This window comes from Aristolochia californica, unplaced genomic scaffold (genome assembly GCF_029961685.1).
Source record: "Aristolochia californica isolate CCGP_79_NKW_82.1479 unplaced genomic scaffold, dmAriCali1.0.hap1 SCAF_1, whole genome shotgun sequence".
Lineage (NCBI taxonomy): Eukaryota > Viridiplantae > Streptophyta > Magnoliopsida > Piperales > Aristolochiaceae > Aristolochia > Aristolochia californica.
Genome location: NW_027181770.1, coordinates 60,086,079 through 60,100,579, shown reverse-complemented (window position 1 = coordinate 60,100,579; position 14,501 = coordinate 60,086,079). Strand labels below are relative to the sequence as shown.

Below are 14,501 nucleotides of genomic sequence, written 5' to 3'. Positions count from 1 at the left end.
ACTCCATGTAAGGCGTGTGTTTCCAATGCATTGAAGTGGAAAATCTGGGGTTGGTAGAGAGTGGACGAATGGATGATTGTTTGAGGGGAGACCCGATAATCCTTTATTTGAGAGGAGGATTATTGGGTATACGACCAAAATCCTATATTAACTAGAAGTGGGGAGGATTTTGAATATATAAGTGTAGACACTATTAATATAAGACATTTTACGGGTAAAGTCCAAGAACAAATCCATGAGGGCTGAGGCGGATAATATAATACCAATGTGGAGATATATAGTGTCTATCCTCACTGAACAAGGTTCTAGCACAGTGCCAAATGTGTCCGAAAAAAATGATCAAAACAAACGAAGAATGTCCAAAAGTGAAACCCATTACTGCTACGAAAAACGCCTTCAGATTTCGAAGTAGCACGATCTATTTCAAAAATTTCCCCCAATTGCGCACGTATAGCATATTTTTTCAGATACGGTGTAAGTGGTATAATGAGATTTCCTCGTCTGTGATAGGGGTGGGTGACGTCTGGAATTTTAAGTTTAAACCTGGAGGAAAGCCACTGAAAGATAAAAAAACGAGCAAGAAGAACCAAAGGTATTTCAAGCAGAACAGGAAAACATGGCGGAACCATTGTCTTTCTCCTTCTCACCAAAATATTCATCTCGTCATTCTGCCTCTTCTTCCGCTTTTCCGCTTCCTTTAAGGATGTCACAAAAAAGACGCAGAAAAGCAGAAAGAAGAGGCAAAACGCATAGATGATTACTATCATCCTCGTCAGGTCTTCTTCTCCTTCTCTCTGTAATTCGAGCCAAAGAGTTGCAACACCTTATCCAGAAACTCTTCCTGCCTTTCTTGAACTCCCTGATGGTTCATCAATATACATACAAAAGTTCTTTAACAGCCTGAGTAAAACATAGTAGAAAACAACCAAAAAAGGCCTGAAAACAGAGACGGCTTCATTGAATTAATACTAAAGAAATTGTTTAACAGGGCCTTTAAGGATTAAGTTCTTGGAAGAGTCTTCAATGGCGTTTTCTTCGAATTCAGGCAAAGAAAAAAAGAAAACTACGAACCGAACATGTGAGATAAACAGTCCACAAATTTCTCAAGGTTCACTAAACAAATCTGTAAAACAAAGCCCAACGCCCAGTCCGAGAATTTCAATATCGAAGACAAACCACAACATTATAATGAACCAAGAAGAAGAAAAAACAGAAAGAAACTAACAAAAAATTGATCGATTGACATTGAAAGGAAAGGGAAAAACGAACGTTCAATCCAAATTCTGTCTCAAACTCAGAAACTCGATGAACATTAGAGAATTTCTTACTGCTAGCTGATTTCGCTATCGTGGAAGATACGAACCTAAGAGGAGCTATCTTTCCTCATTCTTACCAAAACGATCCTATCTCCTTTCTTCATCCTCGTTTTTCGCAATTTATTCGGACGTTGGTCCCTGAAGAGGCGCAGGAAACAGGATGAAAGAAGAACGGAACGGCGTTCGAATCTTTTCATCTTGTATCTTATTGTCTCTTTTTCTTCTCTTCCTATTTTTCCTAATTAATTTATTATTATTTTACTTTAAATTAATTTAATTATATAGTATAATTAAAATAATAGTATTACAGTAAATCAAGGAAATGATTCATTATTTCTAAACAAAATAAATAATTATATATTAAAATGACTAAGGATCTCTGTCCCCTAGCAAAATGGAGGGGGAAAACAGATGTTACAAGTGAATATTAGAATGAGTAAGGATCTCTGTGCATCAACCCCTTGACAAGTTATTTAAAATTAATTGAGACAAGATATCAACCCATGTATCCGGCAGTCCAGGCAGGCACCAGTGCATGCAGTCCTGGCCCCAAATTGCAACTGCATCTTGCTTTCCTAACCATACTGCTGGGTGAGCATCTGCTCTGAACTCGCTCAAATGGGTCAGATCCAGCAGCTTAATACTTGTACCCTCTAATGCCTCTCGGATTACACTGTTCACTTCTCTTGCTTCTTTGTTCACTCCTCTATTTTTAGGGTTGAACCACGTATCCAGCTGCCCAAGTATTATCATCAAGTTCTCAATAACTGAATGAATCAACAATATCAACTCATCTCCATTTCATGAGAAAGTAAGTGTTAAAGCTTGTACCTGGTTCTTGTCAAGAGGTTCATCAAACAAGCAACTGCCATTTTGATTCCATTCACCACCATAAAAATGTCTTGGGGATTGGGTGCGCCACAACTTGAGGGTTCTGGGAGGAACTTCTCTTTCTATATATGAAACCATATTGTTGAGAACAACTTGCAGTCCATCGGATATTTTAAGAGGTGGAAGTAGTGGCTTTCGTTTCTCATAGAAAACAAGTGGTGTCTCTTCCGGAAATTTATCATAGCCCCACCTGCATTCAAATTTGTAACTCTTAGTACATGATTTTTCCTAATAACATCCACAATAAATCTACCAAGAGAATGCACTGCATAATTCCGTCAATAAGAAAGAGAGAGAGAAAGCCGCTAATGGTTTGAATGGGTAAGCAGCAAAGAGGGTAGTGTTTTGAAGAAAAGGTGAATGACCCAAGGTTCCTAAATGTCCTGGAAATGTGGACAACATGGAGTTCTATTGCCTGAAAAATACGTCCACCAGGATACCATCTTGTTATCCTATATGGAAAGCCACTTGGAGGGTCATGCATAACTTCAGCCTGCTATCCTGCACCATGCTCGAATGAGGCCTTAATTGGATTCTGGTTGGATATTCTTGGTGATAACCCTTTAGCAGTGGCCTGCCTTTTCATCTTTTTTCTTTTTTCTTTTGGAGCATAGAACCCCATCCCTAGTGAGACATGAGCCTAGAACCTCACATTATAGATCACCTCCTGTTGCATTGAGTTAAAGGCCGAACCCAGCCTATGGCCTGGCCCTGGTTCACCAAATCCAGTCTGATTCTCACTTAATCTGATAAGGCCAGCCAATCTGTGCATTTGGCTGCTTGAGTAAGAACCAAAATGTACTGCGGAAGCTTTGAGATGATGAGGCCTTTGAGCCTACTAATCTTCTCCTTTCTAGAACATTATATAGCTGTGTAGCGCAAGACCAGCTGTTGTAGAAGTGGAAAACCTCTAATCAATTGATCAGAGTCTCTTTCTTTGATTCCCTTCATGATGGTGAATACTCCCCTTAGGCTACCACGTGTTTCATCATGAAAATTCTCAGCACCTTATAAATTCACTTACTTCCTGTGATATGCCACAGAGGCAAACTCTTATCTTGGACATTCTTTAAAAAAGAGGCCTTTAAGTCAAGAACCAACAATGCAATCTACATAATGGGGCCGAGAAATTTGTAAAAAAAACAGTTAAAAAACCTATTTCACATGTTGCTCCTTTAATTTTCTGGCATGGGGTGACGTGCAGAGAAGATTCAAAATTCATATTTGCTCTCACACATCTTTCCCATATAAGTTTTAGCTGCTTATTCACTAGCTGATGGTTAAGGACTGGTTGAATCTTGTGACAACTACTGATTGTTGCAATTTTGTTATCTTCCTGTTGATAACAATGAGAGATATTTCATTGAAGAAACTCAATGAAAGGAGAGATTACATCAAAGGAAAAGAAAAACAACTGAAAGTAAATACAAACAAACAAAACAAATACAAAATCAAATGGGAAAGCTGTTGGCAACAACAAGATGTTGCTTAGAAGCAACGTCCCTAAACAAAGAATCTGCCAGCCCATTTGCAGTTCTTGGGGTACCACACCAGGTGCTGGAGATGTTCAAAATCTCATTAACATACGATAAAAGATTTCCTTGGAGAAGATTTTTTCCCCTGGAATCCAACTAATTACAACCGAAGAATCTCCATCAACAATGAGCTACACAGCAAAGTTGGCTGAATAAAGCCTCAAACCCTGAAGAAGGGCTCTCAATTCTGCTAGTGTAGAATTACACAAGCCAAAAAGAAGTAGAGAAAACAAGAAAATGTTCTCTCTAGAAGTTCGAATAATCCCTCCTCCACCAGCCAGTCTAGCATTGCTACAAGAGCACCATCAAAGTTTAATTTAAGTGAACCAAGAGAGGGGCTGGGAACAAGAAATGAATATGGGAATTGGATGGAAGGAGTAAAAGATTACTTTTTTCCAATTATTTTTAGTGAAAGAGGTAGGAAGATGGGAAGACTCATGAAATATACTTGCCCAAAACAGAGTGGAATGCATGACTGGTTCAATGACACCACCAATGGTATTTTTCTTTTTTACAAATGTTCTTCTATTGTGCTCTTTCCAAAGATTACAAGAAATTGCAACAATTGAAGGCTTCCAGAGGTTCTTCCCAATCTTTCCCCAAGGACTCATAGCTGATTGCTCAAGCATAATCAGGGGTTTATTGAAGGAAAGGAACAGTGGAATCTTAGATGGTGCTCCTCTCAAGAGGTGGATTATCCACATGACCAGCCCATTATCTCTATTTTAAGGTAGGAAATTGGTAAAAATTTAATCTTTCCCTCGAGCCTATGATTACAAGATTGGAGAGAGTTGGCTGCATCTGCTGCGCTAAGAATGGTCCCACTTACCTCAGCTGGGCGGCACAAAGATGTCCCTCTCTATGATGCCTCTGTAGATTCTTTGACAAGATTTTGAGAAATCAGTGCTTAGCTTATGATGATTTTAGGCTCACAATCCAAGGAAGTAAAAGGGGCATTACGGAGAGTTTTTGGATTTCTACAGGTTCAGATCTCAAATGGTTCTTTGTTCCATAGACACTAAAAAAATGTCGCAACCATTGGGTAAACTGTGAACTAATCCCTCAATGAAATCAAAATTGACCCTTTCTCCACCCACCCCACCACACACACACACGCATGCACTCACACTATTAACATTTTCTAGATAAGGTAAAAGTTGAACTTTAATGCAGATTACTGTAGTAGATAGAGAGAGTAGTTGAAGACATGCAACACTAACTTAGCAATGCCCTGTATTAAACTCTACCACATAACTAAACTTCCACAACTATTAACATTTGTTAGATCAGAAAAAATCTACTCTAACCAGTTTGCTTTAAAATAAAAACTAAAAATTAGAAGGGTGGAAAACATGCAATACCAATGCCCAGTATTAAAGACTAGCACATCATAGAATTTTGTAGCGTTGACCCAGTCATTTGCAGGTATATCCACATCCACTTGATAGAATCCCTTTACTCCATCTTGGCCAGGAAATTTTGCAGGCTGCCAACTTTAAATATCAGCTATGAGCAAGAGCATGCATCATATTTAATCACCACGACATTTTACAAAAGCTAAAAGCAAAATAAAATTTTAACTAAGAAGTAGATATGGCTAAACAGCAATTCGCTTACTCATATTTGGCAAGCAAAGTGGCCCGATGATAAGCAATTGTAACATTGAACTTTGGAAAGTATCCTCCCCTCCATGCACCTTTCCTCTTCCATTTTCTTGATCCTTCATCTGCTGTGTGAAGAACACAAAGAATGGAAACCAAGAAATTTTCATTCAAAGAATCCCCGACAAACCCAATATTCTTGTCTCTCATCAAATCCAAGAAGTCTACAGGGTGAATTCGTGAAAGAGAACAGTTATCTGGGATCCATCTCCAAGAATTGATATTTCTCATGTTGTCTCTTTTGTTTCTTAAGCAGTTCCATGCATTTCGGTGAAAGGGGCAGTTGGCCTCATAGATAGGTTGATAACTAGGATCTTGAATCCAGCGTCCTTCAGAGAAAATGCAAGTGGACGATTCGTTTATATTACGGAACCTGAAGATTGGGGGTTTTGGAGTAGAGTAAAAGGAAAGTATGGATGTGTAGAGATACAGCAGTATGCAGGTCAGCAGGATCAACCAGGGAAATACACTTGAAGATAGCTTCAATGTCATTTCTCTATATTCAATGAGAAGTGATACAAGAAAAAGAAAAGGCAATCAAACAAAGAAGCTGCTAATTTCAGAGAAAAGTCTGCCAATTGACAACAGAAACCATTTGGGTAGCCGATGCCTCTACCAAAACCACTGTTAGTTAATGGTGATAGAGAACAAAAACCACCACAAAATGGAATGCAAAAGTTTGGAAAAAAAGAATAAATTCAATTAGGAAGCAAGTTACTCATTTTTGCATAAAAAATACAATGAGCATGACTATCAGAACCAAACCCGCGAACAGATCATTCTCATCTTAGTTGTCTAAGGTGGTAATCGCATAACTTTAAGGACCAAGATCCAATCGACCCAGGGAAATAGGGAATACGTATTTGCTTTAATAAATTTTCTTGTATTCTACCCAACCACTGTTACGGGAGCACAAACCTGCATTGAGAAAAAAAAAAAAAAAGACATCTTCAAAAAAAATTCCCCAGCAAATAGAACCGAAAGCGTAACACCGGATCCTGACCTCGTAGTAGCAGGACACCGTTGATGAGCTCTAGCAGAGAATGGAAGATCGTCGTCGGAGGCTGAAAATTTCAAGCAGATCCGGATATCGTATGTCCGAGGAACGGAAATTGGAACGGAACGTCCGAGGAACTGAAATTGTTTGTGATAGTTCAATTCCTACACGGATTTGGATTTAGATTTTTCTGTTTCATTTCGCCGATCACATATCCGATTATGTAACGAAATTGGATAATACTTATTGCATCCTTGTTCATTCCTTTATCGATATTATGGTTATTAATGCATAATGACCTTTTAGTCGAGATGTTTTTCTCTTACCAGTGATGCATAATACCTCATTTCACAAATGAAAACTTCAGTGACCAATGGGAGGGCCATTCAGTAATTTCCAGCGACGGCGAAAGCCCTAACTTCCTGCCGGTCCAAAATTGGTGCCACGTGGACGCCCTTAGAGATATCTCGTCACTTCATACAGTGACATGGACAAAAACCGCCTATAAAAGCCCTCTCCCTCTCCCTCACACTCTCTTCCTATACCTCTCTTTTTCTTCGCATTTCTGGCTTCCGCCATCGACTAGCAAGAGTAAGCAGAGCGCGAAAGAGCGAGTGAAACGGACCTCGATCCAGGGAGACCAGGAATCTAGGGTTTCCGAGGAGCCTTTAGTCTTTCCTTCTGTGTCTTGGCTCGAGATCCGAGCCAGGACTCGGTTCGTTTGAGAAGGAAACCTCACCGTCTCCGCTTCCGTAATGGCGTATTGAACGTTAATAAGTTTGGAATCCGGGAGTTTCTGTCACTTTGTATAGTAAGAATCTCTGAAGGTAAAATTTCCGGCGTCATGTTTGTGTTTTACTAGTTTGTCAATGCGGAGGGGGAACTGTGGGAGATGTGGTGTGGTGTTGATTTCGTGGCGTGTTTGTTAGGTTCGGGAGCAAATGGCGTCGAACGAGGGGTTTTTGACCGAGGAACAGAGAGATTTGTTGAAGATAGCGTCTCAGAATGCTGATGTTCTGTCGTCGTCGCCGAAATCGCCGACCTCATTACTTCTGGAGCATCAGATAAAGGTTTCCACCGGAGGGAAAGCTCCCACGGTTGGTTTTGCCGTGAGGCACGTGCGTAAATCGCACTCTGGAAAGCACATTCGCGTCAAGAAGGGTGAGTCTTTCGCTCTTTCATATTTTGTTTCTTGTCTTTATTCTCGAAGTATCTTTTCCGGACTAGCGTTGTTTTTGCTGGGAGGGGGCCGGGCGCGTTTATATAATTGGAGTGTTATTATCCATTATCTACTGTATGTTACCATTGTCAGAGCTCGCGGTGAGTTACGAAGCTGCTTTTCTGGCTATCTGAAGGATATTATGATACGTCTGTTTATCATCTTTGCTCTGCGTACTGATACTTCTCCTCTTTCATAACTTCAGTTCTTGGATATAAATCTATAATTCATCCTTTTTAAAATATTGGACTGTCCCTAAAAGCATGACTGGAAGAGAAGTTCAGGTTACTTTGATTGTAACCTGCTGATCTCAATTACTTGAGTCTATTTCTTAATTCACACTTCTGTGATTTATGTTAAGGCTAGTACTGTACGGATCGAGTTGACATCCTTTAGGTGAGTGGTTAAAATGTCCGTAGTTGCTATCTATGCGCCTCATTTTCTTTCTGCAGGAGGACTTGGTTGCTGGTAAGGATGTTTTGAATTATTCTATCTGGATAGATTTTGTGCTCTCTTCGGGTCTTTATGATGTATGGTGAAGTGTCACTTCTATTGAATCACTAAACCCACCATATTTGGGTATAGGATATTGCAGTAGTTCGGAGCAACCTATGTTAGTTTAACTCGATCATTCTTTTGTTTTTTTTTTTTGAAAGCGAAGCTATCTATCTTGGTTACCACTTGTTAGAATTTATTAGATGGTTGGTTACCCATGCTGAGTGAATTCCCTTCAGTAGGGATCATTTTGTTTTTGGTTTTCCTGAAAGGTTTGGAGAAGGTGAGTTTTGCTGTAACAACATTATAATATCTTGATAAACTAAAATAAAATGTAGAGAGAAAGAGATGCATGCGTAAGAATTAAACAAGAAAACTCGAACATGTATGAGAGCCCAGACATCTTTCTGAAAGAAAAAATATCAGTCCACTGTTGCACTTGATGTTGGTGCATGTAATTAACAACATGTTATAAAGGTCTCTATTTGTCATTCTGGAGCAGGCACTAAAAGGCTTATATTGTAAGACGAGAAAAAAATTCTAATAGGAAGATAAAAAAGAGAATCAATTAATGGCTTAAAAGGAAATTTAAGCCACTCATTGAGCATGAGAGAGGTTTCAACAATGAGGTACTGGTGGGAAAGTCTGCTCCTAGCAAAGAATCAGCAAGGTAATTAATGCTTCTAGGATGTGCTTGGCATTATGTCTTTTTAGTACATATTTCTTCTCATAGGCAACTAGCATATTTCAAAAAAATATAGATAACTTGTTCACTGAAGTAAAATAAAGCAGCTTGTGTGATTGCCATAGGGAACTCTGAGTAAGCCTAGGGTTATGCATTAGCATCCTCTTTGAGTTATCTGTTTCATCATTAATTAATTAAAAAACTTCTTTTATTTTTTCTTTTTTTTTAGCAGTGAATCTTATTGAAGGCCAAGGCCACAACGAAAACAAAGCTTACAAACTTTTTTTTTTTTTTTAACATATCGTTAGACATAACATTTAAAAAAACACATATCGTTAGACATAGGTGTGCACTACTGAAGGTAACTGGACACCAGCGAAACTTAAACCAAAAACTTTCTGTAAATAAACCGGTTGGCCACCAAATATCTGATCAAGTTCTTTATTTTTTTCATAATATTAGATCAAACGACTTTCCTAATTTTTGCTTTTATGTCTTTTTTGGGGAACTTATATGTTTTTTTATTTTTATTTCATTGGTTGCTGAGATATTGAGTATATATACTTGATGTTTTAGTTTCAGAGAGTAATTTTTTAAGTTGAAAGGTGATCCAAACCAGAAGTGGATCTACAGGATGTAATTCTTTAATGAAATATATTTGGCAAATGAGATGATCACTCAGTTGGTCATGGGAAGTGCCCTCATTGAGCATTTTGTTCTGTGGGATGTTTTAGGCTGTGACCCTAAAATCAAATGTAAGACAATAGAATGCGATTGATTAAACAGGTTAGTTTGCGTATTTACATAAATTGATAGATTGGTTGCTCTATAACATACCAAAATTTTTGTGTCATATTGTGAAATTTGTGGTTTTGAATAAATTCAAGGGACTCACGCAAGTTTTAGTTCAAGATTTATCATATGGTTTATTGCCAAAATCTGTTGTCAACAGTTTCTTGCGGAATAACATTGAAGAAATAAACATTTCTTGTTAGAAGCCATTCGTCATTGTCCGACTTGATTTTTTTTTTTTTTTTTTTTTTTGACAGTTGTCATGATAAAATTTTTTGGCACTCATTCCACAGAAAAAAGAGCTCTGCGGTGTTTTAGAAAACTTATGTAGTTTGACTGACTGTTCTGTGTCATCTATATGCAAAATACATATTATGAACTCTGTGTGGAGTCAGGACTTGGATGTACACTACCTTAAATGGGCACACAGCGTCTTCAAAAAAGAAAATAAAGTTAGTAATAAGGATAACACCAGATTGTTGGCAACACCTGAATTTTGGCAAGTTTTGTAATATTTCTTAGAAAAAGCATTTCCTGCTAACATAAGTTCATTATCCCTTGAAGTTGTCATTGTTTTTTCAATTTTAAGCATAGTAGAAAAAAAGGGAATTGGTCTATGTGCAGTTTTTCCTTCTGATAATAAAGTTTCTAAACAATGGTTTTGATTTTCTTTTTATTGGAGATAATAAGAAGAATATGCTGTTCCACAGCACTGATTAATGCTGGTGTATAATTTATTTTATTTTAATATCGATGTGTGCGTTGTAATTGATGTAGATGGTGCGGGTGGAAAGGGCACATGGGGTAAACTACTTGACACTGATGGTGACTCACATGTTGATCGAAATGATCCAAATTATGACAGTGGTGAGGTAATCTTCAGGTTCCATTCTTATTAGACACTAATTTTTTGGGTTTGCAGAAAGGGACCAGGTTCCTCTATTGAGATTCTGATAAGATTTGGCATGTTACATCCTGTTGATTGGGTATAACAATGGTCAGTGTCCGTCTTTTTCAATTCCAGGAACCATATCAGCTAGTAGGTGCTACTGTAGCTGCCCCATTTGACAATTTTAAGAAGGCTGTCATCCCTATAATAGAAGAATACTTCAACACTGGGGAGGTGGAAGTGGCTGCTTCAGACCTCAGGGATCTCGGCTCTTATGAGTATCATCACTATTTTGTTAAAAGACTTGTATCAATGGCTATGGATAGACATGACAAAGAGAAGGAAATGGCGTCAGTTCTCCTTTCAGCCCTCTATGCAGATGTTATCAGTTCAGACCAAATTAGCCAGGGATTTATTATGCTTCTTGAGTCTGTTGATGACCTGACCTTGGACATTCTTGATGCAGTCGATGTGCTGGCACTCTTCATTGCACGTGCTGTGGTTGATGACATACTCCCTCCTGCTTTCCTCACTAGAGCCATGAAGAAATTTCCTGAATCCTCCAAGACCCTCCAGGTTGTCCAAACTGCTGAAAAGAGCTATCTTTCAGCTCCCCATCATGCAGAACTCGTTGAGCGAAGGTGGGGTGGAACTACTCATGTCACTGTTGAAGAGGTAAAGAAAAAGATTGCTGATTTGTTGAGAGAGTATGCTGAAACTAGAGATACAGCTGAGGCTTGTAGGTGCATTAGGGAACTTGGTGTTTCCTTTTTCCACCATGAGGTTGTGAAGCGGGCCCTAATTGTTGCTATGGAGATCCGACCTGCCGAACCTCTTATGTTGAAGTTACTGAAAGAAGCTGCTGATGAAGGCTTTCTAAGTTCTAGTCAGATGGCAAAGGGCTTTTGCAGACTAGCTGAGAGTCTTGATGATCTCTCTCTAGATATCCCAACTGCAAAATCCATGTTTGTGGAAATGGTTCCTGTTGCCATAGCTGAGGGCTGGCTGGATGCATCATTCCTGAAATCCTTGGAAGGGGAATCAAGGGAAGTAGATGATGACAAAGTAAGGAGGTACAAGGAGGAAGTGGTGACCATAATCCATGAGTACTTCCTTTCAGATGACATACCGGAACTTATCCACAGCCTTGAAGATCTGGCTTCTCCAGAATTCAACCCAATATTTCTGAAGAAGTTGATCACCTTAGCAATGGACAGGAAGAACCGAGAAAAAGAAATGGCTTCGGTCTTGCTTTCTTCCCTTCATACAGAGATTTTCTCGACAGAAGATATTGTTAATGGATTTGTTATGCTATTGGTTTCTGCCGAGGATACTGCATTGGACATACTGGATGCATCAAATGAGTTGGCTCTCTTTCTTGCCCGAGCTGTGATTGATGACATCTTAGTCCCCCTAAATCTGGAGGAAATTAGCAGTAAGCTTCCTCCAAATTGCACTGGAACTGAAACAGTCCACATGGCTAGATCTCTCCTTTCTGCTCGCCATGCTGGTGAGAGAATCCTTAGATGCTGGGGTGGGGGAACTGGATGGGCTGTGGAAGATGCAAAGGACAAGATAACAAAGCTTCTGGAGGAATACGAAGCAGGTGGTGTGGTTAGTGAGGCTTGCCAGTGCATACGTGACCTTGGAATGCCCTTCTTCAACCATGAAGTGGTGAAGAAAGCACTAGTCATGGCAATGGAGAAGAAGAATGACCGCATGTTAGATCTTCTTCAAGAGTGTTTTGGTGAAGGTCTTATTACGATTAATCAAATGGCAAAGGGTTTTGCTAGGATTAGAGATGGTCTCGATGATTTGGCCCTTGACATCCCCGATGCAGAGGAGAAGTTTATGTTCTATGTTGAACACGCAAAGAAGAATGGGTGGCTACTACCTTCATTTGCAACAGGTGCTGGAGCCGTAGCTGCCAAAGCAACAGCTTGAAAGGAAACCCGGGGGGGGGGGGGGGGGGGGGGGGGGGACATACTTCTTGCTTCATAAAGTGGTTATTGGTAATTAGACCTCAATACTGTAATCTAGGGCTTGTATTCTTGAGAGGTTCGTTCACGAATCCCCGTGTAAAAATATGGCCTCAAGGATGGTTTTGGTTTATAGAGGTGTTGGCCTTTCAGTTAGAGTAAGGGGAAGAAGGGAGTAAACTATACAAGGACTACGAAATTTGATTAGTTTGTACTTTTTTTAAAAACTAGATTCCTTCTTTTACATGGAGTTTAGGTACTTTTTTACACTTGTATGGCTTTATATAATTTCTTCAGTTTTAAATTGTTGATAACGTGCTTGCTGTTAAATCCTTAATTCTGTTGGGTTGTCCAAGGATGCCTCTATTACCACAAGATGAATAGAAATGCCAGGATTGTGTGTGACGTGGGTAGTCTGTAACATTTTGCTACGACGGGAAGGTAACAATCCTCACCAGCCTGATTCTGGTTCATATTTGGTATGAAAAAAAAAAATGCAGCGGTGACATTAGATTGCTCCATTGATCAATCCTGAAAGCTGAAGGGTCGGTCTTGAAAGTGAAAATCATGAGTAAGGATTGGCTGCGAAAGAGTCCATTATCAATCTGATGACTCAAAAGCCTCGCTCAAAGTTTTAAACTCGTATGGAAAGAGTCAAATGAATGGGACTAGTAGATCACAGGATTTCAATCCACAGCACCAACGGCAGTCAAGAGGAGCAATTTTCAGGTAGTCAACATGTGGGAGAAAAGAATTAAAACAGTGGACAGCCAATTTCCTTAAAAATCATCCTGAATAGCCTCAAACAACCATTCCAGCTATCTTTCTGCCATTTTCTCAAATCGAACAGCATAGCTAGGAAATTGTTCTCGAGTACCTTCCGAGTTAATTTGGATGATTGGCCTGAAGATGGAGTTACATAGTTTGTTTAAACATCAAAAGATATCAATAGTCCTAGGTGACTGGCGAGACTGTCACATCCGAGACTTTGGGTTCTTTAGTCCCACATGGGAAATTCTCTAAACATTTTCATTGTTTAAATGTGTTTCAACTTATCAAACATAATACGACCTTACTTGAACAGGATCTGTTCTATAGGATCGTACTTCTTGTGTCTTTAGCACTAAAGAGACAAGCAACCAAGTCTGGTTGATGAATCATGACCGTGTGATCAGAGCGTGATTATCGGCTGAGATCTTCCTTAGGGCTGATCTGTTCGCTGTGGAGGATCGTTCTCAGCTGGTCTCGACCGCTGAGATGGTCGCGCGGTTGTCTGACAGACTCGTTAAATATTTTTGCTATATTGCCCTCGTGATGATAGCAGGAAAGCCGAAGAGGGAGGTTGTTCAATGAGAAACAATGGTTTGCGACTTGCCGAAAGAGGTTTGTCCAAGGATGAAGAAGTGGGGTTTAAGAAGATGAAAAGATTCGAACGCCGTTCCGTTCTTCTTTCATCCTGTTTCCTGCGCCTCTTCGGGAACGAAAAGAGGATGAAGAAGAGCAGAAAGGAGATGGATTGTTTTGGTAAGAATGAGGAAAGACAACTTCTCTTTTCTTGTTTCGTTTCTTCCAAGATAGAGAAATCAGCGAGCAGTAAGAAGCTCTCTTATGTTCGTCGAGTTTCTGAGTTTCAGAAGGAATTTGGATTGAACATTTGTTTCTCCCTTTCCTTTCAATGTCAATCGATCAATTTTTTGTTAGTTTCTTCAATTGTATATAGTTTCTTTCTGTTTTTTTCTTCTTCTTGGTTCATTATAGTGTTGTGGGTTGTCTTCGATATTGAAATTCTCGGACTGGGCGTTGGGCTTTGTTTTACAGATTTGTTTAGTGAACCTTGAGAAATTTGTGAACTGCTTGTCTCACATGTTCGGTTCGTAGTTTACTTTTTTTCTTTGCCTTAATTCGAAGAAGACGCCATTGAAGACTCTTCCAAGAACTTAATCCTTAAAGGCCCTGTTAAACAATTTCTTTAGTATTAATTCAATGAAGCCGCCTCTGTTTTCAGGCCTTTTTTGGTTGTTTTCTACTATGTTTTACGCAGG

General features: G+C 39.3%; 2 protein-coding genes and 1 non-coding gene across 3 annotated transcripts; 2 read left to right on the top strand and 1 right to left on the bottom strand.

Moving 5' to 3' along the window:
• Positions 1–1,661: 1,661 nt before the first annotated feature.
• On the bottom strand, positions 1,662–6,651 carry LOC137953385 (protein trichome birefringence-like 12). The gene is made up of 5 exons (XM_068801119.1): positions 6,407–6,651; positions 5,360–6,321; positions 5,104–5,235; positions 2,148–2,397; positions 1,662–2,051 (listed from the first exon to the last, which is right to left on the bottom strand). Exons 2-5 carry the CDS (start codon positions 5,893–5,895, stop codon positions 1,770–1,772), a joined length of 1,200 nt encoding a protein of 399 aa, XP_068657220.1. The 5' UTR covers positions 5,896–6,321; positions 6,407–6,651; the 3' UTR covers positions 1,662–1,769.
• Positions 6,652–6,955: 304 nt separating this feature from the next.
• On the top strand, positions 6,956–12,432 carry LOC137953787 (MA3 DOMAIN-CONTAINING TRANSLATION REGULATORY FACTOR 1-like). Its single transcript, XM_068801298.1, has 4 exons — positions 6,956–7,227; positions 7,330–7,561; positions 10,369–10,463; positions 10,616–12,432. The coding sequence occupies exons 2-4, from the start codon at positions 7,342–7,344 to the stop codon at positions 12,422–12,424; spliced, it is 2,124 nt and encodes a 707-aa protein (XP_068657399.1). The 5' UTR covers positions 6,956–7,227; positions 7,330–7,341; the 3' UTR covers positions 12,425–12,432.
• Positions 12,433–13,525: 1,093 nt separating this feature from the next.
• On the top strand, positions 13,526–13,742 carry LOC137965493 (small nucleolar RNA U3). The gene has a single exon (XR_011116081.1). It is a non-coding gene; the product is annotated as a small nucleolar RNA U3 (small nucleolar RNA).
• Positions 13,743–14,501: the final 759 nt, after the last annotated feature.